We start from the raw sequence: 26,256 nt of genomic DNA on the forward strand, positions 1-26,256 counted from the left end.
TTGCCCTGCTTTGCAGGAAGGAGAAAAAAGATAAAGAGGTGTGGGCAGAAACTGTAACAAAGCCTCAGAGGAAAGCAAAGTTTTGTTAGTTCTCTCTAACCACACAGCAGAAACCCCCCCCCCCCCAAAAACAACAACAACACCAAGGTACATATGCTAAGATAGCATAGGGTGTATTGTACAAAACTTAGGCATTTATAACTTTTCAGTCCCATTGTTACGCCCATGACAGGCCTTTTGTATGAACAAGGATGGACATTTTCATCTTCGGGACTTCTTAGGGCACCCTTGTGTGGCACCTCTGTAGGTCTGCATATAATCATAAAATGGATGCAGGCAGGAGGCAGCTTCATGTGCCCTGTACACAGCAACAAAGTTAGCATTTGCATTGGCCTAAGGGTAGTCTGATCTCACTTCCAACATCCCCCTCCCAGGTAAGTATGACACTCACAAGCCATCATGTATGCTGTTGTTCCTTGTCAAGAACTCCTCTACTGAAAGGACTCCTTTTGTTTCTCATGAGTATGGCTCCACACCTTTCCTCAGCCTCTCTCCCAGGCTCTTCCTGAACACAATCCTATTATATAGTAAGTAAGTAAGTAAAGTAAGTAAAATTTTATTTGTATCCCGCCCTCCCCCACCGAAGCAGGCTCAGGGCGGCTAACAATATAATGACCAATGGCACATTAATAAATGAAACAGTAATAAACAATACAGTGACCAATGGTGCATTAAAACAATTACAGCAAAAAACATTAAAATTAGACATTAATTTAACCTTAAAAACCAGTAGAACATTAATTAAAACAAACCGTAACATTATCATTGACGCTATTCTAGTTAGTGCTGATGGCGGATATTTCTTCATTATAGAATTGTAATTCAGCTGTTCATAAAAGCTAATTTAAAAAGGGTGGTCTTGCAGGCCCTGCGGAACTGATCAAGGCTCCGCAGGGCCCGCACCTCCTCTGGGAGTTGGTTCCAAAGATATGGGGCCGCAGCCGAAAAAGCCCGTGTGCAAGTGTTCTGTAGTTTAATTTCTCTTGGCCCAGGGGTAGTCAGTCTGTTTTTTCCTACTGACCTCAGTGCTTTGTGGGGCTCGTATTATGTATAACAATCTCTTCTATTAATAGATATGTCTGTCTCTAATAACTATTTTACTTAACCTATTATCCTAGTAATCATCAAATTCTGATATCATTCATCCAGATTGATGACTCCTTTGTGTATGTCCATCAGGACCTGTAAGGCAGAGATGTCCCACTAGGCTTTTGGTTGAGGAAAGTGATGGTTTCCGTCCTGGCTGGCACCCTCCACTGTTCCGCATGACTGCTTTGCGGAGTGGCTGGCAGTGTGCAATTTAAAGATACTTTAATAAGAAATTGTATTTGATATCTCTTTTTATAATATCTATTGTTTTATCTGGTAAATGTTTTTAGCCTTATGTATATCGCTCAGGGCCCTGCAATAGCAGGGATTATCCACAAATTGAATTAACAACAACAATATATTTTATGTTGGTAAAGCAGTAAAATTAGTTTAGATTTGATAAGAGTAAAAATTGTGTGTATTCCCATTTCCCCCCCACCCCCACCCCCCAATTTTTTAAAAAAAATCCTTGGGGGTGGAAAAAGTGTTTTCTCCATGGCTTAAATTTTTTTGGAAATTTTAGATCTCTCTCCATTCAAACCTTGTTTCAACATTTGCAAAGTAGAAATGAGAAATGTCGCCAGCTCATGAATTAGGGTTATCTAAATACTTCTTCCTATCTATCGTCTTACCTCCAAATTGACAGGAATGAATGGTATTCTCTCAAGAAGTTTAGAGGAACTGGTGGGGCAAGTTCAGAACGATGATTGTTGCTGTCCCACCCCAGAAAATTTAGAAATCTTCTATCTGCCATGTGGCTTTATTTAAAATGAAAGCTATGCTGGATCTTTGTCCTAATTTCAAAGAAATGTAGGTTAGAAGGATTCAGGAAATGAGAAGGCAAATGTACAAAACATACAGAGAAAGGTTAGGAAGTACATTGACATGAAGTGAGAGAAAGAGGTAGTCATTGGTATTTGCAGGTCAGTATTGGGTTCTTTCATTTTCTCAGTACTTTATTTGAGGTGCCTGAGCTGGGGGTTTTCCAAGAAAATGTGTGGGGACAGCTAGAGCAGCCATCTCATTAGGGTGACACTTTCTGTTAATGCTCCATCTTAAGTTTGTTTGTTTTAGCTTTTCATTTTTACAGGAAGAGTGAATACGCTTGTTAAAGGAGGGACAGTGTGCTAGACTATTGCAGTGAAAATCAAAATGGTTCTGATGAAAAATGTATTGTCACATAGGGTTTTATGGGGTACAGTTTTAAATGTATGTAAGGGGTTGTGTATATCCACAGAAATGTGAAGGCCTGGGGGGTGCTGTTTTCTCAATGGCATTTTTCCACTTAATGTTAATGAAAACTTGGGGGAGTGTTCAGAAAACCTCATAAAATACTTTACAAGGTTTTATTCATTCAAAATATATAGCATGATGAAGCCTATTTTTGTTTTCATATTTTGCATTAGAAAATTTTGGGGAGTGCTGAAAAAAAATTCTATGAAAAGTATGTTTTTCTTCTGGAATGGATGACGATACTAAGGCTCAGCAGTCTGCAGTGTTTTCTTTTTAGTATTGGGTATATTTGCAATTTGGTTATAGAAACCTAAGGCATTATACATAAATTCCATTAATATCAATTAATACAATTTTATATGTTTTATAAATTGTGCATTTTATTTATTTACTTTATTTACATCCCACCGTTCTCCCTAGTGGGACTGAAAGTAGCTTACAAAATTCTCCACTTTTCTATTTCTTCTTTACAACAATGCTGTGAGGTTGGTTAGGCTAGAGTGTATGACTGGCCCAAGGTCATCCAGCAAGCTTCCATGGCAGAGTAGGCATTTGAACCTTGGTTTCCAAGATACTGGTCCAGCATTCAAACAATTATATAATTCAGATTGTTGTTAAAATGGCAAAATAGGTCTAGGTTTGATAGGAAAATTAGTACAACATATTTTTCAGTTTCCCCTGAAATATGTCTATTCTTTTCAGGAGGGGGGCTCCCAACACTTTCCCTCTCACCACCTCAGAATTATAAAAATTTGACATCTCCATGCATGCACACATGTTTGGATACAGAGAAGAACTTATGAACAGTGGGGTAAAATGGGTAAAAATTGAAGAGGTAAAGACTTGTACTGATGTCTCTTGGATTTTTTCGCCTTTTAACCTGTTCACAATTTCTCTTTCTGTATCTGTGTGCTATATGACTGAGAATTCACTTCATTTATCTTTTTCCACAATGTACTTCAAAATGTATGACCATGAACAGGAATGTTGCTTCCTGATAGCATGTTCTCAGAAAGAAGCTGACTCCACCATGCCACTTTCAATAGAAGTCTGCGGTCATTCTGTGCAAGCTACTTGCAAGGTACAGGAGCAGCTTTCCCTTACCTGTCTCCCATCAGTGAACACTTTTGCAGTATTGAAAACAGCAGACTGGAGCCTTTCCCTGATATAGCGGGTCTGCGTACAGATTGACAGGAAATGTGTTCTTGACAAGTAAAGCTCTATAAGAAATCAGGGAAAACAAATATTTGCAAACAGAAACATAATGAAGTTCCACGTGGAGTGGGATGGGTGAATCTCAGAGATGCTGCCTAATCTCTAACTACCATTCCCCCCCCCCCCCCACTAGTCCTTGATTTTGACTTTATTCATTGGCATGGTTGGATATTTGTTTAGATTCATGGGTTACCAAGTGCAGATGCTGTGAACGCTGCTGAGTTTTGCTATATTCATTTGGCATTGAATACATGATCAGCAGAGTGATGTGCACTGGGAAAGTAGTGAATAGAGAGCAAAGGTATAGGCAGAGGTGGACTGGGAGGAAAAGCCCTGGAAAAGGGCCGTGCCTCATTCATCCTCTCCCCTAAAAAAGGAGAGAAGGAGAAAGAGCCTGCCTGACCACCCAGCCAGCCTTGCCATTGCACTGTGCTCAGCCAGGTGCTAACCTTCATGCCACTGTGTGGTGCTTGACCAGGCACTGCCATTCCCACCTGGTGGAGGGACTAGCTATCAGCCCACCAATAGAAGTCCTTTTGACCCTAATGGCCTGTCACCCTTGGGTGTATGATGTTCTTTTAATTATGATGTGCATTGCTTTTGGCTGTTCTAAAGAACAGTCAGACAATGCTTTCAAGATAGCACAGGTGATATCTTGAGTACTGAGGAGCAGAAGGTACCACAAACAGACCATCTCTTTAGCAGCAATTTCCATGCCTTGCTTTGTTTAGTCCATCAACTAGAAGTAGTTGATGTTGGTTGGGGGTGAGGGAGGTGCATTGGAGATATTCTGCCTAATGTCTTACACATTTGGGGGCAGCTGTGACTAATTTAACTCCTTGTCTGCTGTAACAAGCTAAGCTTTCATTTTGGCTTGTAGTAGGAGACAATGGGATGCAGAAAAAAACTGCATTTTTCTGGTTGCTTCAGAACTTCTAAATATCAAGATCTGGCTGCTGGCTGGCAGTGCTTTCTCACTAAAATTCTTTATTTGTATAGAGCTTTCTTTTAGTAAACTAGGCATTCATAGCTACTTGCCTATTCTGTGCTAAGAATTACTTCTAGACCAGTGGTGTCGAACTCATTTGTTATGAGGGCTGAATCTGACATAAAAGAGACCTGGCCGGGCCATGTTGGGCCTGGCCATGTGTGTTCCTATTTAAGGTTAGGTAGTAGAGATATAAACTTTTAAGATATGTATATGTATTAGCACTTGGTTCTTAAAAGGGCTTTCTTTGTATTTCTTCCATGGGATCCAGGGAACTGGGCAAAGGAAGCTTTGAAGAAGAAGAAGAAGATGATATTGGATTTATATCCCGCCCTCCACTCCGAAGAGTCTCAGAGCGGCTCACAATCTCCTTTACCTTCCTCCCCCACAACAAACACCCTGTGAGGTGGGTGGGGCTGGAGAGGGCTCTCACAGCAGCTGCCCTTTCAAGGACAACCTCTGCCAGAGCCATGGCTGACCCAAGGCCATGCCAGCAGATGCAAGTGGAGGAGTGGGGAATCAAACCCGGTTCTCCCAGATAAGAGTCTGCACACTTAACCATTACACCAAACTTTGGCTCTTTCCCTCCCTCCCCAGCAGACCAGGAGGGGAAGGAGCCTCAGCCAATGGAGAGAACAGGTTTTGCTCTGTAGCTCCTGTGCAATTGAGCAAGCCTTGCAAAGCAAGCTGAGATGCAGAAGGAAGCAGACAAGAGACAGTTGCTTGGGGGTTTGATAGGAGCCTCTGGGGGCCTAATTCGGCCCCTGGACCACATGTTTGACACGCCTGTTCTAGACAATCAGATATGGAAGTTTTTGTGCATTGGGTGAACTTTTTTCTTGTAAGCCACTGAAACTCTAAGGGTAGTTTCGTATACTACAAAGTCCATGTGTCCACTTTTCCTGCACCTGGAATTTTGTGTTGAGAATTCAGGTGATGAGGGGCCTGATTGGGATCAAAGCATCCCAAGAGGGGAGAAGAGGCTTGAATTCTTCCTGCACTGTTTTTCTGACCTGAAATGGTTCCACAGGGGAAGTATTTGCCCCACTGGAGAACTTGTGTACACTGATGGCTACATGTAATTTCTCCAACTGTAGCTATTTCAGGTCAAAGGAAATTGTATGGGTTGAGTTCCTTCTGCCCATGCACCATCATTTCTCTTTGTTCCCAGTCACACAGTGGAAGGACAGAGCACAGAACTCAAGGAGCACATCAGTGGATAGATTTTGTAATGTGTGAATCAACCCTGAGTGACATAGGTGTGGGTGGGCAGAAAAGTTCGTGAATGTTTGGGGGTTGGGGTTCATGGTAGTAACTTCAAGCTTGTTTGCAAAGCTATAATACAACTTTCTTACTGTGCCAAACCTGTCCTTTTGAACAGATGTGTATCTCTTTTAAGGTTAACCTCTAGTATGTGAATAGTGGAACATTTTGCTTATAGGAGTAATGTTTGAAGTTCTTTTCATGAACTGTTAAAATGTATAAGGACTTGACAAAATTAAAGTTTGGGCTAATGAATAGCAATAGGGTGTCTTCTGTATTCATTAGCATTAATTAAATAGTGTTATTGAACTTTTCTATTTTTTTTCTTTCCTCAGTTTCTCACAGCCAGATTACACGTCTGTACAGCCGGTTTACTAGCCTGGACAAAGGAGAGAATGGCACTCTTAGGTATGTACTCTTCACGCAGCTATTGTGCTTACTAGATGGAATTTTGAAGTCTTGGTTTACAAAGTAGGATTTATTAACTCTTCCTACAAATAAAAAGAAATCGGGATTGTGTAAATTCTGTCCTTGTAAATGCGAATTGTATAATTTGCAATTATAATAATTCTAAAATTATCCTGTAGCCCATACAGCTTTGCATCAAATCACATAAGGAAGGCTCAGTTTGGGGAGAAAGGCACATGATCACATATGAAGTCTTATACAGTTGTTGGTTATTCTAGCCCAGTGCTGTGTGCTTTGGCCAAGCAGTGACCCTCCAAAGATCCTGATAAAGGAACCTTTCCCAGGGCTGCTGTGTGAGGTCCTTGTAACTGGAGACAAGGGAGTGGGATGTGTTGGTTAAACTTGGTACGCAGATTCTGCATGTAAAGATTGTGCTCCGCTGCTGAGTTATGGTCTCTCCATAAGGGGAAGGGGAAAACATGCTCATAGTGCACAGCAGATCTCCAGAACAGAAATACAGTTTAACAGCTGTTTTTAAATACTGATTTGCTGTTGTGGAGATTGGGTGTGAAGCAGCTGAGAGAGGGAAGTAGTGAAATACAAAGCACAACTTGCCTTTAACTATGGTACAGTATTTGCAGAACTACTTTGCTTCGTCCTTAGTATTCATATAGTGTATTAAATATTCAGGTCAGTTAACTATCCTTACAGGTAATAAAACTTGAACCTGGTATGTCACCAAGGAAATTAGCCAATGCAGATTACTGGTTAATGTGAATAAAGATGGGGGTCAACCACAAATTTTGTTAATGGCACTATTTTTAAAAATAGACCAAAAGGGGGCTGTTGAGAAAGAGTCAAGATAAGGTGGTTCGAGATGTAGGAAGCTGGTAGTGACCTCTTGAGATGGTTTCCATTTCCCTGTTCTGAATTGTTAACCCATTCCTTGTTTCACTACCTTCAACTTTCTCAGTAAATTGGCTTTTCTATTTAAAAATGCACACTAAGGCATATAAGAGCCCTCTTGCTGACAACTTGCTTTTCCCACTGCTACTCCTCTGGGTGACAGGAAAAAAGTTGATGTCATGCAAAATTTAAAATTGATGTTAAGACCAACAAAGTTGCTTCTGGGAAAAATGGAGAAGTGCTGTTACGTTGGTCTAGGAATTGGCAGTAACTCTGTGATTGGTGCAGAGTGCTAAAGCTGCAGTACTGCAGTCGGAGCCCTCTGCTCATGACCCGAGTTTGATTCCAGCAGAAGCTGGTTCAGGTAGCCAGTTCGAGGTTGACTCAGCCTTCCATCTTTCCGAGGTCGATAAAATGAGTGCCCAACTTGCTGGGGGGAAAGTGTAATGACCAGGGAAGGCAATGGCAAACCACCCCGTAAAAAGGTCTGCCATGAAAACATTGTGAAAGCAGCATCACCCCAGAGTCTGGTGCTTGCACAGAGGACCTTTCCTTTTTCCTTTCCTGTGATTTTACCATAGAGTTTCTGATGATTCCTAGAATAACACAGCGTCACTTCCATTTTCCCCTAGAACATGCCAACAATGCCCACCCATCTGCTCCTGGGTGCCAGCCATCAGATGGCAACCTTCGTCTCAACCCTTGTTGAGCTGCAGGCACTTTTGGAATGTTGGGAGGAGATAGTAGATTCCACCACAGAATGGCTGCAAGAGTGATGGAACAATGACAAAATGTTGGGAGGTTCCACAAAATACTGGGAAGTTGTAAGCTAAATATTTTATGGTGGAGGTGGCTAGTTACAAATGGAAACGCTTGCAGATACCAAGGTGATGCCTGCTGCACTCTTCTAAAGCACTTTCTGCATCGAGGAGGCAGAAGAAAGCTGGGATTGGCTTTTTGCTTTGGAAAACAGATTGCTTGGTTTTAACTTCTAAAGAAAGGGAAGATTTGCTCCATGCACAACCCCACCAAAAGGTTTCCACGTCTAGAGACATCAGGAAGTCTGTGTATTTAGTTGCAACTGCATCACTGTAGTTTGGGGCATAGGTTCATTGCTGTAATTTTTTTGCTCAGTTACATATATATGTTTAAAAAGGCAGCATTATATACATGGGGAAAAGATGTGAAGATTATCAATGGCCAGTTATTCAAATATACTGACAAATATAAAGGGGTCACTGGTGCTAGAGTCCCTGTTCAGAGAAGATAAGTCTGTTACTGAATATGGGCCCCACTGTGTAAACACATTAGACATCAAATACATTATTTGGAGTGGCTTGTTGAATATAAAATGAATACGTTTCTGTCTTACTTCATAACATGCCACTAAAATGCATTGGTTCCTGGGGAGAGCCTGTTTTCTATTCTGCACTGTGAACCAAACACAAAGTAATCATTTCCTGTATGTTCTAGCCTAAGCCAGGTGAAGTAGGTTTTAAAATGAGAGTTGTGTACATAAAACAAGTACACCTTAGTTCTCAGTATTCATTTACTTTTATGACTTGTGTAGATTTTCCATTTGGCGTACTTAGCAGATAATGTCCCTTTCATGAGTGAAATGGCATATTTAAATGCTAGTAACAATACAGCAGAAATAGTCTTAAAAGGCATAGTTACATGTGGTTAATTTTTAACAAAGACCAGCCATAAAACATAGAAATGTCTCACCTATGTCTTACATTTAAACTTCAGAAGCTGAATCTTAACAAGCAGAGTTGGAGTGTTAATGGAAAACTTCAGCAATACTGAGATTCCAACATAGCCATGTATTATAAGTACTAGTTTTCATTGGTAACCCACATTGGGTGGATGTCTTGCCTTCTGGGCTAATTCTATATCTGAAAATGGATACTCCAGATGGCTGTTGTCCCGGTGTGTATCCATATTGTGTAACTAAGTATACAATTCAAATCAACAAGCATGCATGGCATCTCACACCAAATGCTGGCCTATTTCTATTTGAATTTTTATACTGTCTCTTTTTGGTTAAGAGCTCAAAGCAGTTTACAGCAACACACGATTACATCAATTAAAATAAGTACAAAATAGCATGGTAAATAGCCAATAAAATCCTTTACAGTCTTATAAATAATAGCCATCTGATCCCAACCCTAAAACCATAGGAACCCTACAAATGACATTAGATATTACAATATCCACAAGCCAACTATGTCTTACAATAAAGAGATATTATGGGCCAAAAGTATCCCGAAATAATTTTGCCTTACCATGCCTCTGAAACATGTGGTCCTGTTGCCCACAGGTTTGTTCGGATATTGCATCCCAGAGGGAGGGTGCCACAATTATGAAGACTTTCCTCCTGGTGGAAGAAAGTTGTGTTACTTTGAGACCTGGGACCATTAGCAAGCTGTGCAAAGATAAACACAGGAAGTGGGAAGGAGGGGGGGAGAATCATAACAGGAGAGGCAGTCCCATAGGTATGAGGGTCCCAGACCATTAAGGGTTTTAAAGGTAAGGACCAGCACCTTCAATTGAGTCTGAAACCACTGTATAGCAGTACCTTTTACCCCCAGTGAGCTAGGCAGTTGAATAGGACCAAGTGGTCAACTATGTTGAATGCTGCTGACAGATCTAATAATGTCAGTAATGCACACTTGCCCTTATCTAACTGAAGCCAGTAATGTTCCCGCTAAGCTGTGGAGTCTTGTGAGCAAAAATTCTACTTTGTGAGCCACTAGCATTAAAGTTGTGAGCTACTGCATAAATTAGTTTGTTCTAGGGCCATTTTTCCTGAGCTACGACAAAAATGTGTGAGACAGAGGCTAAAAACCTGTGAGCCAGCTCACACTAACTCAGTTTAGAAGGAACACTGGAAGCCAGATGTCATCAACCAGGGCTATTAAAGCAGTCATAAGATCATGACTTGAAAAATCTGTTTTATTCCTCCCTTCAAAATTTGTTTTTCAAACAAACAACAAGACAGCCTTTATTGGGATATATAAGAATATAAAATAGAGGGTAGACCAGGTTACATACTAAAAGAATATATAATCCATACAGAATAAAATTAGGATTACAAGATAAAAACAAAGGAGCAACATAGTAAAACCTGATGCATAGTACTACTTATCAGGACGAGTAACCATAGCTCTATAAAAAAAACCTTTGTTATTAATTCTGTTATTTCTGGATCAGAATTATCTAGCAAGAAAAATTTTGTTTTTATCATAATATCTAGCTTGCTTAAGAGTTGTAGTGAGCTCAAAAGTTACACAATGTTGTGTTGTTCTGTTGACCCAAATAAAATAGGTTAGATAAATGTGCTTGCTTGTTTTGGATTTTGTGTATACCAGTATGGCTACTTACACCGTTTTTCTACAAGGGATATTGTAAAGATTTGAATTTGTATATGTGTTCCTTTAATTGTTGGTAAGTTGCAGTAGAGCGAGGGTGGGTGAAAGAGGGGGAATGAGTGAGTGAAGTGATTGGTGACTTGAGAGAGCATGGGCAGAGCTAAGAAGTATGTGTGGAGGGAGGAGAGAGAGAGAAGTCAGTCAGCAGTTAACTCTCAGCAGAGTGACAGCAGTTAACAGTCAGTTGTGGTCAGTCAGCAGTCTATAGAATCTGAGAAGCGGTCTTCTGATTAGAATCCCATACTGGTGCTGTGAAAGGCATTAAGATTCTAGGAAGAAAAGCAGAATACTTTAGAGGACACATTAGGGGCTAGATAGAGAGCCAAAAATTAATATTGCCAGTGTATTATAGAAGTGTGAGAGATAGAAGCTGTTAGAAAGTTAAGAAGAAAAGGAAGATTTGAGAGTGAGGAGTGTGTGAAGTGAAATAGTGACACCTCAGTTATTATTATCATTCACTGAATAATTAAGCTATAAACATCTGTGTGTTTGTATTTAACATATCTGCCAACTGAGGGTTTGCTTTATTAGTTTGAAATGGGTTCTAATCCACAAGATTTTGTCTCAATAAAAATGTGTTCATATTTAAGGCACCACAAGACATTTGTAGTATTACTGCAATGGACAAAATTACTTACCTCTATGGAATTTATTACTCTTTGACTGGATTTTGGTTTCATTTGTATTGTGTATAGCAATCTCTAACATTGCTACATTTTTTTGGCCTTTCTTCCCCCTCCTTCTTTGTACTTAATGGGTGTGTGTATATCTACCTAAAGGAATACAATAACAGTCTACAAAATTTTGTCACCATTTTACTAGCATTCACATTATCACAAGTCTCTTCTGCTGTTTTTTCTGCAAAAGGCTACCCACTGGACTCCAGTTATAAGCATGACCATTTCTCTTACCTTGAGAGCCTTTAATAACACTGTCATAGCTATTATGTGGGGCCTGACAGCAATAATAGAAGTTTAATATAGATGTTGGGCTAAATAATGAATGTGAATTTTCTTTTTCTTTTTTTGGGAAACTAGCCGTGAGGATTTTCAGCGCATTCCAGAGCTTGCCATCAACCCCCTAGGGGATCGGATTATCAATGCCTTCTTTCCAGAAGGGTGAGTTTCTATCAAGTGTATTGTAAATTAATTTTTTAAAAAAATAATTTTTAAATTGTTTTGAGTTAAAAATTTCAAATAGTGTATGAGGGTTGCTAATCTCGAGGTGGGGCCTGGAGATCATCTGAAATTACAACTGATCTCAGATGACAAAGATGAGTTCCCCAGGACAAAATGGTTGCTTTGGAGGGTGGCCTATACCTTGCTGATGTCCCTCTCCAGGCTTCACTCACAAATTTCCAGAAATTTTCCATCCTCAAGCTGGCAGTTCTATAGTTTACATGTAGAATATATCTAAGATGCAAGCTTTTTTCATTTTAATACCAAACACTTTCTGTTGGGCTTTGATTGTATCTTGATGTATGGAAAGCAGCTGAGACCTCCTTTGTACTCTTCCAAAATAACTGTGGTGAAGTTAGAATTAAAATGATATTCATGGTACCTAAGCTGCTGCTATGTGTCAAGGTAACTCACTTAAAGCATCAAGAAACCAGTACCCTCTTCTAACAGAGGTCTCTGTTTAGCAGTTTTATTTGTTGATTTATTTAAAACATTTGCATCTTGCCTTTCTGCCCAAATAGGACCCTGAGAGCAGCAAATAATTAAAAATACGTTAAAAACAAGAGCAGTACAGATATATATAATCCTAGCCATTTAAACAAGAACGGAGATGGGGAGTAAGGGAACACCAGATAAAACAGAGAAGTCTTTATTTGGTGGCAGAAGGCAATTATTAAAGGGAATACAAATCTCCCTGGGGAGGGAATTTTATTGTTTTGGTGCCACGCCCATTAAGGCCATTTTGTGGGTTGCGGCTGGTAACACATCGGTTTTATTGAGATTCAGCTTCAGTTTACTGGGCCTCGACCATCCCAAAACTACATCCAGGTATCAGTTCAGAGTTTCCCCAGGCTCCCTGTGATTTGTTGGAAATGTGAGGCAGAGCTGAATATCATACATATATTGGTGATAACCCAGCCCAGATCTCCAGATGACCTCACCCAGCAGTTTCATGTCAATGCTGAAAAGCATGGGCCAACAAGATAGAATGTTGTGAGACCCCAGAGGTCAAGGGACTGAAATGGAGTCCCTCAGCAGCACCTTCCAGAACCTGTCTTGCAGGTAGGACCCAATCCACAGCAAAAGGTGCCTCCCAGCTCCAGCCCTGAAAGGTAGTCCAGAAAAAGGGATATCACAATCACAATGGTATCAAAAGCCTCAGAGTTCTAGAAGAATCAACAGAGTCACACTTCCTCTTTCCATCTGCAATACAGCTCATCCAACTGGGTGATCCCATAACCACATTTAAGTTTTGCTGCAAAATACTATCTCTTCAGGAACAATGAATTGTTATTATCAAACTATTTAGCTAATCTGTTGATTCCAAAACACTTGGATAGCTTTCACTCTGGCCTATCTCAATATTCTACTTTATTAGAAGGGAGGATACCATGGTGTGGCACTTCAGTATTTATACCTTTGCACTACTGAGGAAATTGAAAAATCTAGACATGCGCTGCTGCACTGCTCCTTCTGTAATGACCTTAGATATATATTTATTAAACCCATCTATAAGATCCTGAAGAGATTGGAGGAATGGTATACCTCCTTTCTTCTTGCAGACCTTGAATCCCATACCTCAGAAAGAGTTGTCAGATTCTTTGTAGCAGCTAGAGGTAAAACATTCAGTAACATGTATCTGCTTTTTAATGTATACTTTGTATTTATATTCTTATAAATTCTTGGTTAATGAACATTTTATTCTACTTGTCCTTGCCCATAATAAATCATTGACTGAGTCCAAGAAGTAGGCCTGGAACCAGATTGGAAAGGATGCCAGCTAGCTATCAATTACAGGGGGGGAAATGAAAGTTCTTTTAGCATTTCTTGTATGTTAAAGGTTGAGATTTATTATCATTATTTTTACCTCATTTATTGAAAGAAACCTTATTTGTTGGGGTAATAAGTTCTTTTAGGTTTACTTTTTAATGTTTTATTAGACTGGTTTTATATTGTTGTTATCTGCCTTGGGTCCTGGGATGCCTGGGACAAAGGTAGGTATATAAAAATTTTCTATCAATCAATAAGTGTTTTAAAACATCCTGATTTTTATCTTGCCTTAGAAAAAATGTGCTTTGACAGTTAGTAAATTACTAGTTAACCTCTGAGATCCTGACTACTTCCCCGTTGAGACATCTTTATGTTACATTTTGAGATGCTCATTAAACACTCATTTGTTTAAACAGCAACACAAATTTTAAGCAAAGAGGTAAGAAAAAGAGGCCAGAATGCTGTGTGTATGGAAAAACTGGAGGGGAAAGAAAATATTTCTGTCATTTCCCAAATGTGGGTAAAGTTTTTTGTGTAAAACTTTATTCAAGAGGAGCTCTAATATTATGTATCATAACTTTTGTGCAGAGAAGACCAGGTAAACTTCCGTGGATTCATGAGAACTCTGGCCCATTTCCGCCCCATTGAAGATAATGAGAAAAGCAAAGACCAGAATGGTCCAGAACCACTCAACAGCCGGAGCAACAAGTTGCACTGTAAGAAATTTTAAATTATACAGTCATTGAGATTAATTATGCTGCTTTGTATTCTATTTGGTAATTCTGCATTTTACAGTACAATCTTAAGAACATTTTCCTGGCAGTAAGTCTCACTGAATAGACCCAGGTAAGATTCTGAGTAGACCTTTTCTGTACTGTTCTTTTAGTATATTCATCTCCTCATTCAAATATTATGGAAGTAAGAGTTGTAATCAAATGTGAAACTGGATTTTAAAAAACTGTCAAAGTAAAACTGTGCTTTGTGTTACCTTACCTTTAAATAGTATCCTCATGGTTTTTATTTACATTATTTTAGTCCGCCTTTCTCCCTTGGACTCAAAGCAGATTACACAGAGTGAGTCAATAGACGGATAGGACAATTCAGTAAACAATGCAATAGATTATGGTAGTAGAACCAACCAGAAGTCTAAAAATAGAATTGAAGCAAAGCAGAAGTGTTAACATGGCACATTAAATGAGGCAAAATTCCATAATAGGATCCTAGTTTCACAGTAGTATAGACCACAGTCCCTAATAATTCTTCTGAGTAACTTTTGTGAATCATTTAGTACAGTGCAGATCTGTTGCCTGCATAGAAGAACCTTCTCTGTGTGAGCTCACCAGGTGTCCTTGTGCCAGTCACACATTCTCAGCCTAACCTACTTCACTGTGATGTTGTGAAGCAAAAGTGGAGAAGAGAATTATGTAAACTGCTTTGGGTCCCCAATGTGAAGAAAAGCAGGATATAAATTAATAAAATATTTATATACTTACCTTTGTCCCAGGCATCCCAGAACCCAAGGCAGGTGAAGATGGGAACTGATAAAATATAGGTTGGTTGGGGAGTAGGAATGGGGAAATGCTGCAGTGTAAAATGCTGCGGCTCAGCTGTTATTAGGAGCTACCATATCTTAGTCTGAAACTATGACCACTACACCACACTGGCTTTTGTGAGATGGCTGCTTTTAAACAGTGGTGAATAATAGGTCTCCTGGTGGTTGCTGGTGGGTCAACCCCCAATGAGTCTTCCTTCAAAGGCCAAAACTGCCCTGAAAAGGACACTGCCCTCTCTCCCTGCCTTTTACTGACAGAAATGAAGGCCTGAAGGCTGACAGTACTGGTGGGGTATCTAACAGCTGCCTTAGTGGTCTCTGAGAGCTCCATTGTTTCTTAAAGCTACAGGTACTGCTTCTGTTATTTTTGAGGGCTTTAACCACCACACCCAGTGTTTTTTAGATTTTTAAAGATTTTTCTGCAAACCCTGAGGCGTTTTTATGTCTGTAGAAAGACATATCTTGTCTGCTGAAAACCTCAGTATCAAGACTGAAGTATCCACAGGTAGGCTTATATTGAGAATTAGCCACATTGAGCAATCAGCTTACAGTGATACTTCCAGTTTGCTTAGATTTATCTAGTTGTTCAACAAATATAAAATTAGGGATTGTAGAATCTTTCGGGCTCAAGTGCCGTGTTCTACTGGAGAAAGTTTTTCTTCCAGACATTTCGTTCTCGGCTGCGGAGAACATCCTCAGTGGTGTTGCAGCCGGAGCAGGCGCTCTGACCTTCTTGACTGCTGTGCATTGAGATATAAAATATATAAATATAAAATTAATAAACTTTTTAAAGGTAGCAGCTAATTCTCCCAGATATATCCTTTTTTGTTGTTGTTATTTTAAAGTAGTTTCTTAAACTGTGTGCTTCAGGTGTTCTGTGAGCTACGATTTATTTAACTCCACTTCTCAGCCCAAACGTCTCTCAAAGCAGCTTGTAGCAATTGAAAATACAGATGTAAACAAAAAGACAGCAAAATGTCTATGGGAAAGCAGTTCTCCCTCTGAGGCAGTCGGACATCTTGTGGGTGATTTCCCATCCTACTTGTAGGGAGGCAGGAACAATTTGTTAACTTCCTGTTCCTGCTGGGAGTCACCCATTCCCTTCAGTTTGTTTCCTGCCTCAGTAGGGAGAGCATCTCTTCAGACTGTGTCAGTCTTTCTGCTTTTTCGTCTGTTCTTTATTTTCTTATATCTTCTCTTAAACCTTAAAAATAAAAGTTTCTTTCTTCTAGTCTCTCTTTTGTTGTGTGTTGTATTTCCAATCTATTGCCCTCTCTCCTTTTCCCGCTCGCCATTTTATGCCTGCTCCACTGAGGCACAGTCCCTGGAGCATAGACCTTTAGACTACTAGCCCACGTCTTCATGCCTCAGAGCAGCGACGAGTTCCTCTCAGAAGGGAAACAGGAGCCTCTAGAAGCAGGAGGGGAGAACGGAGTCAGTACGAACCAATCGCGGTCTGCTCAGGTCTCCATGTCGGCAAAAATGCCATTTAGCGGCCCATCTGTAAAGCGCGCCAAAACGAAGGCTGCTGAAGGCTCTTTAACCCAGGAGAAGAGGAGTGAGTTCCCAAAGCAGCAAGCCATGGTGAATGCTTCGAACAGTGAGAGTGGCGTTTCGACGGGGCAGGGGCTTCAAGTGCAGGCAGCGGCAAGCACAACCGGTGCTACATGTGACTCCCGAGTAGAACAAATGAGCAAGCAATTAATAAATGATCAAGGGGATCTTATTCCTGTCCTCATGCCCCACGATTTTCTTGTGTCCTTAAAAGAGGACCTTAAAGGAGAGTTATTGGAGCTGTGGAAAACCAAGGGAAAGAGACGTCATTGTTCTCCCTCTTCCTCCTCCTCCTCCTTGCGTTCGGCCTCGCCTCAAAAGAGGGCTAAGGGCAAAAGTAGGCAGGCCTGGCCCACCAAAGCAACACAGAAGCAGGGGAACCCACATAGATCTAGGTCCCCAGTTAGACCTAAGGAACTAGCAAATAAGCTAAGTGAAAGGGAGGAGGGAGAATTTTCCACAGAGGACGATGAGATAGACATAGAAGTACCAGAACCAGCACACAGGTTTTTCAATGCTGATGATTACCAGTAGCTTCCGTCCAAGACTCTGGCAGCCCTAGATCTCCATAATTACCCAGATTTGAATTAGGAAAATGGTAGTACATCAAAAAGAAAGTATAAAGAGGGAGATAGTGAGTTTTTCCCCAAGCAAGTGCATCTGAAAAAGCTTACCCTTTTCCATCATATTTTGAAAGGCAAATGAGGTCTTAATGGAAAAGGCCTTGTGCCAATAAGCAATACCCATGGTTTCTGAGAAAGCTCTATCATTTGTATTCATTTACAAACGAATTTTTACAGATTCCCTTAGATGACGCTCCAATTTCAGCTCTACAAACCTCGGGGCTTGTTTCTGAAGACGGCCACAGTGCACTAAGGGATCATTTGGATAAGAAGTCTGAGTTTGCACTTAAAAGAGTGCATGAAGCTTGCTCTATGATTCTTAAGGCCTCTGCCATAGGGTCAATGGTGGCTAGAGCATCCATTGTATGGATGAGAAAGCTAATTACAAAGATTCCCGGAGACACATGCACTATTGACGGTGCACAGAGGATTCTCAAGGCAGTTTCTTTCCTGACAGACTCAACACTCGACTCCTTAGTTTTTGCTTCCAGAGCCATCGCCTCTTTCACAGCAGCAAGACATTCCTTATGGCTTCATGCTTGGTCCGCAGACTATCGCTCTAAAAACATAGTGATGGCATATCCTTTTCAAGGAGGTCTGCTGTTTGGTGACACTCTGGATAAAATTTTGTTGGAAACCAAAGATAAAAAGAAGGCAATGCCTAGGTTTCTACGCAGGCAAGACAGAAGATCCTCTAATCAATCGTCCTTTCATACTCAACATACCTTATTGTGCTTTCATCAAGACACTAAAAGAGGATCCTGGAACCAACCTAGACAGCAGTTCAGAAGGTCAAACTTTGGCAACAGATTCAACAAATCAAGCAAGCAACAGGACAGATCCAACAGAGATCAAAAGATCACCAAAGCGTGACTATGCTACCCTTCCTGTCGGAGCCAGACTGCTACATTTTCAACATCATTGGCAGAAGGAGTCAGCAGACAAGTGGTGCAAGGAAATAGTCTCTGACAGTTACAAACTGGAGTTCCTGTCATTTCCGCCTCCCCGTTTCATATGTTCTCCAGAACACACGAATTCTCAAAAGAAGTCAAGGACATTGCAAGCAATACAACACCTGATATCAATCAGAGCCATAGAGCCGGTACCAGCGGAAGAGAAGGGCACCAGAATGTATTCTATTTTCTTCACCATGCCAAAGAAGTCAGGGGACTGGAGGTCCTTACTGGATTTGAAATACTTGAATAAATTTATCTTTTCGAAACATTTCAGAATGGAAACCCTGAAGTCAATAGCAGAATCCTTACAACCACAGGATCTCCTAACTTCAGTAGATCTCTTGGAAGCGTACTTCATGTTCCCATTTTTGCAGGTCACAGAAAGTTCCTCAGATTCTGCTATTCAGACAACCACTACCAATTCAGGGCACTATCACTCGGGCTTGCCTCCGCGCCTTGGGTGTTTTCCAAGCTGCTAGTGAGCCCAATAACAGTTCTGAGAGAGGGGGGGATTCTGATTCATCTGTACCTCAACGACATCCTGATTAGGACCCTGTCAATGACGAGAGCCCAATAAGACACATCTGTGACCATGGAATGCCTGCAGGATTTTGGCTTCTTAGTAAATGCTCTGAAGAGTTGCCTACAGCCTCAACAGCGCATGGAACACCTGGGGGTAGTTATAGATACCACATCGAACCATCTGTATCTCCCAAGAAGAAAAGCTATGAAGATAATAAGAGTCAACAAAAGCAATCTTGAAAGCCAAACAGTCTTCACTTATGTCGTTGGTGGCACTGCAGGGATTGATGGTCTCATCCATAGACAAAATTGAATGGGGGAGATTCCACATCAGGCAATAAAAAGCATTCCTATGGCCTTATCAGAGTCATATATCAAAGAAGACCAACATGTCACTCAAGATTCCACTACAGGTGAAGATGAGCTTGAGATGGTGGACCAAACTCTCCAGTCTGCTCCAAGGGAAAGTATTCTGGATTAAGGAAACATTCCAACTGTTCACGGATGCCAGCCTCTCAGGATGGGGTGTGACACTCTAGAACTCGCCAGTTCAAGGTTGGTGGTCTCCATGGGAGGTGGAAGTTCTGATAAACGTGCTGGAACTGAGGGCAATCAGGTTGGCCCTCCACTTCGCCCCTCAACTGAGCAACCATCATGTCCTTATTCGAACGGACAACATATCAGCAAAATTGTATGTCAACAAACGGGGGTTCCAAATCCAGAGCTCTCCACAAGGAAGCATGCAAGCTGTTCATATGGGCCCAATCCAACATAGCATCGATCAGGGAAGAGCACATAAAGGGCACATCAAACATTCAAGCAGACTGATTGAGTCGACAGAAGATCGATCAGGGAGAATGGGCCTTGAGTCAGAGAGTGTTCCAGGACATTGTGATGCATTTCGGAGTTCCAACCGTAGACTTATTTGCGTCCCCACTCAACAACAAACTGAAATGGTTCTACTCCCATTACTTCCACCCAAGGGCAGAAGCCACGGATGCGCTGACGACACCATGGCCAAAGGAGCTACTATTCGCCTTCCCTCCTCTGCCCCTGATTCCAAGACTCATCAGAAAGATAAGAATGCAAAGAGCAGAGATAGTGGTGGTAGCACCTTATTGGTCCAGAAGACCTTGGTTTGCAGATCTACAAGAGCTATCGATCAGGCAACCACTGATGCTGGAAGCCTGGCCAGATATGCTACATCAAGGACCGATTCTCCACCCATATCCAGAGTGGTTTCGCTTGACCACATGGAGATTGAGAGGTCAAAACTCCTACAACAAGGATATTCAAGCCAGGTCATCTCAACCATGTTAGCATCTAGAAAACCATCTGCACAAAGGTTGTATAATGTGGCCTGTAAAGCTTTCAGGAGATAGTGCCAAAGATCAGCGATGTCTTATCCTTCCTGCAAAATGGTTTATCCATGGGTCTTGGCAGCTACCCTACGGAGGCAAATTGCGGCTGTTTCATCAGTCCTTCCCAATGGGAACAGAGAACCAATATCTAGACACCCTCACGTTTGCTGCTTCCTGAGGGGCGCTACCCTGTCTTTGCCACCGCAAGTTCATAGGTTTCCTATGTGGAAATTAAATACTGCATTATCAGCCTTGACCAAAGCACCATTTGAGCCTATTATGGAAGTACCATTAACTTTTCTGAGGATGAAAGCTATTTTTCTCGTGGCTATTACCTCCGCCAGAAGAGTGTCGGAATTGAGTGCACTGTCCATGAAATCTAACCTTTGTGTTTTTCATAAAGATAAAGTCGTCCTCTATACGGACCCAAGTTTCCTACCAAAGGTAGTTTCTAAGTTCCATAGATCGCAGGAGATAAACCTCCCTTTCTTCTGTCCGAATCCAAAACATCCAAAAGAAGTTGCCAGGCATACCCTGGGCATGCGTAGGGCGCTAAAAGCCTTCCTTCACAAGACGGAGTCAATAAGAAAGACGGCGTCATTATTTATAAATATCTCGCCCCCGCACATAGGTAAAAAGTTGTCTGCATCAACTATTAGTAAGGTCATTCAGCGTTGCATAGCAGAAGCATACAAAGCTCAGAGGATTCCAGTTCCGTCCGGCGTTACAGCTCATTCGGTCAGGAGTGCAGCCACAAATGCAGCATTAGCAAATAGTGCATCGGTAGAAGAAATCTGTAAGGCTGCAACATGGTCATCAGTATCGACATTTATAAGACATTACAAAATAAGCTGCTATGACTCTAAGGATGCAGCATTTGACCGCAAGGTTCTGCAGAATGTTCTGGGGGACACCGGCAGCTATTTCCCTCCCTCACATTAGGGACACTGCTTTAGGATGTCCCACAAGATGTCCGACTGCCTCAGAGGGAGAACGACCATGGGATACTCACCATGAAGGGTCCTTCTCCTCTGAGGACAGGAGGACATCTTGGCCCTCCTGGATCGCTGCCGATTCCCCACAGGAGTTCTGCTATTTATTTTTCACCAGACAGAATTAGGTGAATTCATCAACATTTTTTCATGTCCAGCAGTCATGGCGGTGGGTTCGTCAATGTCCTTCCTTATTCTGTTACAATGTTATTTGTTGAGAGTTAATGTTCTTTCATATTAGTGTTTTTTCTAAGTATTTCTTCCAGTTCTATGGTTACTGCTTGTGGAGTTGCTGACCTGAAGGGAATGGGTGACTCCCAGCAGGAACAGGAAGTTAAAAAAATTGTTCCTGCCTCCCTACAAGTAGGATGGGAAATCACCCACAAGATGTCCTCCTGTCCTCAGAGGAGAAGGACTCTTCACGATGACTATCCAATGGTCGTTCTTTGTGAGACTTCTGCCTAGGCATGATAGTAGGATGCATAGTTAACAACTGCTGCTGGCTCTTCTGGCTTCAGAATTGCAGTTGGGAATCCAGTTGAAGTACTCAGTTTTATACATGTTCTAGAAGTTCCTATATGTGGAAGAACAAAATTCTGTTCTACATATACTGATGTAAATTGAAGTGATATGAAATAAATAAAGGACAGGTCAAATGTTAACTAGTTGGGCCGTTCTTTACCTGACAGAGTGTGGAGAGCTCAAAGGAAAGTATTTGTGTTACAGAACAAGTCATTGCTCTGCATGCTCAAGTTTTAAGCAATGCACTCTAAAGAGAGAGAAAAAGGTGACTAACTTTTCATCATTTTATTTTCCTGAAGTTGCTTTTCGGTTATACGATCTGGATAAAGATGACAAGATTTCCCGGGAAGAGCTTCTTCAGGTATGTTCATCTTACACAGCCTATAAGCCAGTTGTATATCACTGCAGGTTTGCTACGTGCTTGAAAGTTAAGATTGCAAACATGCCTATATTTGAATGATTTGTTAAATATGACAGCAAGGAAATCTTTACTTTTCTGCTGCCATAATTTTTACACTGTGCAAACTGATGATTTTTCTAGTGATAAGGAGCCTGTTATGCACCGGGATGTATAATCACCCTCCACAATCACTGTGATAAATTTGTGATTAATAATATATAATTTTGGTTCAGCAATTGAAACTGCAAGTATAAATGAAAACGATAAAAGTTGATTGGAGAAACAGTTCTTATTTAAAACCTTTTAATGTTCCCTTTCCACCTGAACACAGTCCCCAAGGTATCCAGCATAAAAACATTTGAACACTTAAAAACAGTAAAATAATTATATGAAAACATGTCAATATACAACACCAGAACAAGGGAGGAGGGCCAATAACTGTCTTCATAATGAGGCCTGAGTGTAGGAGTGATTGTGGGTTCACCATCTGCTTCATCTTTATTTTAGCCTGAAGACTATAGTTGGTGCACAGGAAAATATGGGAGGGGAATGGTCCTTCAGATATGCACATCTCAGGCTGTAGTGGGCCATAAACATTACTTGGATGCAAACTCTGGAAAAAACTGCCAGCTAATGTAGCTGATAAAAAATGGCAGACATATGTTCTGATCAGCTAGCCCCCAACAATAATTGAGCTGCTTCATTGTAGACCAGCTGCAATTTCTAGGTTGTCTTCAAGGGCAGCCCAACATAGGGCAAGCTACAATAATCCAACTGTGCCATTATAAAAGTATGGATTTATTTGCATACCTGTTAGTTTGTGGACAAAATACTTAAGAGAACTCACTTCACTAGATACACTCCTAGAACACTAAAGGAAGCAGTACTATGGGCTCTGTTTAAACTTTTTCTTAGACACCTTTCATCTGAACTTTTGCTCTGTCAAATTTTTTGCCTCACTAGAAGGTATTGGTAGGCTGCTGCTCTGCCTCTTAGCCTTTGTGATACCTCAGATTTCATTCTTATCTACAGCAGGGAAAACTAATGCAAAGATTGTGAGTCTGACAGACTATTGCCAGTGGGCACCAAATCTGTGTTTTGTCTTGATAAGACAAAAGTACTGTTGGTAGGAGGTAACCACTCAACAGTCTTAGACTATATCAAGTGTCAATATTGAAATTTAAGAAAGAGATGGCACTAGCAGGACTGATCTGGCCACACTTATGTGTGCCTTTGATAACTGTATCCAGATTGGATTTCTCTAACATGTGTATGAGGCTGCCTTTGTAAAATGTCTGGACACTCCAGTTAGTCCAAAACAGCTATAATAGTTCCAACTGGAATCTACCATGTAGAACACAATACAAACTTTCCAAATTACATTGATTGCAATTCAGTTTTCAAGCTTAACTCTGGACTAGCATTAACCTTTGAAACCTTAAGTTGTTTAGGCTCTGTTTCTTAATACTAATACGAAAATGGCGGTAGATTCAAGACAGACAAAAGAAAATACTGCTTCACAAAATGGATAGTTGACTTGAGGAACTCACTGCCACAAAATCGGATGATGGCCACAGGCTTAGGTGGGTTTAAAAGGGAAAAGAGACAGACAAATTTATTGAGAATAGAACTAACACCATTAGCCATGATAGTGTAGAGGGACCTCTTTGTTGAGAGGCAAAAAATCTTCACTATTTTCTCTTTTCCTGAAAAATCTTGGACTTGGAAGGATCTTTTTGGAAGGATCTTTTTGCGTGTCACTTGGAAAAACAGCATTTCTGTGAATTTTTCACTTGAATATGAGAAAAAACCCTAACTACTTAACTTGCAGGTGTTGCGGATGATGGTTGGTGTAAACATCTCTGATGAACAGCTGGGCAGCATTGCTGACAGAACTATCCAGGAGGCTGATCAAGATGGTGATAGTGCTATCTCTTTTACAGAGTTTGTTAAGGTAAGGAAACCACTTTCATTATGGCAGTCCTGGTTACTCTAGTGCTAAGATTTTCTGATCAGATTTGCAAGGAGATCAATAGGCCTTAAACCATTCTGCATTACATTAGCAGTTTCCTCCTTTCTCTAGATTTCCTTTGCTGGACAAAAATGAACAGAAATAGGCCCTTTGTGCTGACAAAAACAAACAATATTTTGTGGTTGCTTAAATTACTCTAGCCAATATCCTTTTCTGTTCTTGAGTGCCCATATTATGCATTGAAGAGAAGAGGAATTTAATATTTCAGTTAAGGTGACAATATTCCTAACATGCAGATTGTTTCTCAGATGTTCCTAAGTGCAAATTTTGTTAGTTGATAACCACTAGATTGATGAGGGGGAAATGATTTCTGGAGGACAAGAAAATTATCCAGTAGGAAAGATGACTAGCATAGGATTAAAAAAAATTCCACCTTTTTAATACTGAGAGAGAAGGAGAATCCTGTAACAAATTGTAACAAATTTTTTTGCAGGTTTTGGAGAAGGTGGATGTAGAGCAAAAGATGAGCATTCGATTTCTTCACTGATGGATGAAGTCCCTTCCTTGTTATCCTGATAATTAAGGAATAGAGTTTATTTTACCCTCCTTCTAAGCATTGCTACTGGTACATGTGAGGTACATCTCCGAATCCTTCTCAGTTTGTTCCATCAATGTGAACATTCCTTCTGCATCAGAACAAAAGGACATGGCTGCAATGCAGCCTGGAATGGATCAGTTAAATGGCCTCTTTTCCACAACTCTTTGCATTGCTTTTTTGATTAGAAATGTGTTCTTCCCATGTACTGTAGCCTTCTATCATCTTATGAACTCTGAATTGGAAATACAAGAGGGCAAATTTCAATGAAGAGCTATTTGAAGTAATGTACAATATAAATCTGTTTGACTCTGTAGTAGTATATTCTGTTGTTTTTCATGCCTTTTAAATTTTGTTTTCAGGATAAAGACTTGGAGGACTATACCCATTCACATAAAATAAGAAGTAGGACATCTACCAGATCTATATTCTACAATTCTGAGAATGCAGTAACATGACACTTGCATTCTACGGTTTCATAGTCTGTTTTCCCATCTAGTAATAGAAGTTAAATACTTTCTCAGTAATCACCCATTTTTGATTATGTTTTTTCAGTGCTTTCAACATATTTGTTTATTGCACAGTTGTGATGAAAGTCCTGTTTTCATATTAATGATGCCACACTAGCCCATTTAGATTTTTGAGCTCTGACCGGTATTCTAACAGCCCATGCTGGAGGATTGGAATGAGGTTACATGCCCTGTTTATGAGATGGGAACACTAATATTTTTAGGAAAATGCTGAACACATAACTAAGGTAATTTTATGTTTTACTTCAATCATACATCAATTATTAAACATCATTACAGTAAATTTTGCTACAACTTCAGAGCAGTAAAAGCTTAAAATGAAAAGCAGTGAGTGTTTTGAACTTTCCAGACTGAGTTGCCTTTGTGATTCAGCCGGCAATACCATTGTGTTGATTATCAAAACACATTAACTTTTTAGTGAGGCAACTTGAATTGGCAGTGTTGGCTTCCGGAATGCACAGAATACTTTTACTAAATCAGTGTTCAAATGCTCCCCCACTACTTCCACGTGTCAGCATTTCTGTAAGTATTGAGTGCATTTTTATCTGGTTTACTTCTTTCCTGTACAATTCAGTGATCTTTCAGAGTTGCACATAATTTTTTCACTTTAAAAACTCGCAGCAGAAAATCTTTTCCAGACCAAAATGTAAAGTTGTAAATGCCTGGGAGCAAAATTAAAGATAGATCTCTGTAAAATAAACACTTTAGGATTTTGATCATGGTGTAACAGAAATTTTATAAAAAGAAGGAATGTAACACTCACAACATTGTTAGATGTCATAGGTATAAATAGCTTATTTTCAAAGAAGCACATTTTCCATTTGGTTCTATAGCTGTAATCCACAGTTGTGCCTTGTCACGTCTATTGTATTCATCAAAAATCCATGAATAAAATCCTTCAACATAATGTCTGCCTTTCTATAACAAAAGGAGCTTTAGTAATGCAAGATCCTACAGTTGTTGAATCCTATAATTGTAGGGCTTTCTCATCTAGTAACTTGATATTTAAGATGCAATCTGTATTTACTGCTCAGCGCTTTTAACAGATTTCTTGAAAAAGGGGGAAATCATTTAGAACAAAGGCTTAAATGTCAAAATCAACTGGAACTTCCTCCTTTCTGAGGGGCTGAAAA

General features: G+C 40.4%; 1 protein-coding gene across 1 annotated transcript in view; it reads left to right on the forward strand.

Annotated features, from left to right (window-relative positions):
- Positions 1–26,030, forward strand: part of CHP1 (calcineurin like EF-hand protein 1) — a 50,897-nt gene extending 24,867 nt beyond the window's left edge. The window contains exons 2-7 of the mRNA XM_060263327.1: positions 6,184–6,256; positions 11,634–11,714; positions 14,133–14,260; positions 21,926–21,987; positions 23,858–23,980; positions 24,492–26,030. Of these exons, the coding sequence (XP_060119310.1) occupies positions 6,184–6,256; positions 11,634–11,714; positions 14,133–14,260; positions 21,926–21,987; positions 23,858–23,980; positions 24,492–24,545 (521 nt within the window). The 3' untranslated portion in view covers positions 24,546–26,030. The remainder of the gene's footprint in view (positions 1–6,183; positions 6,257–11,633; positions 11,715–14,132; positions 14,261–21,925; positions 21,988–23,857; positions 23,981–24,491) is intronic.
- Positions 26,031–26,256: the final 226 nt, after the last annotated feature.

This window comes from Heteronotia binoei, chromosome 21, assembly GCF_032191835.1.
Source record: "Heteronotia binoei isolate CCM8104 ecotype False Entrance Well chromosome 21, APGP_CSIRO_Hbin_v1, whole genome shotgun sequence".
Lineage (NCBI taxonomy): Eukaryota > Metazoa > Chordata > Lepidosauria > Squamata > Gekkonidae > Heteronotia > Heteronotia binoei.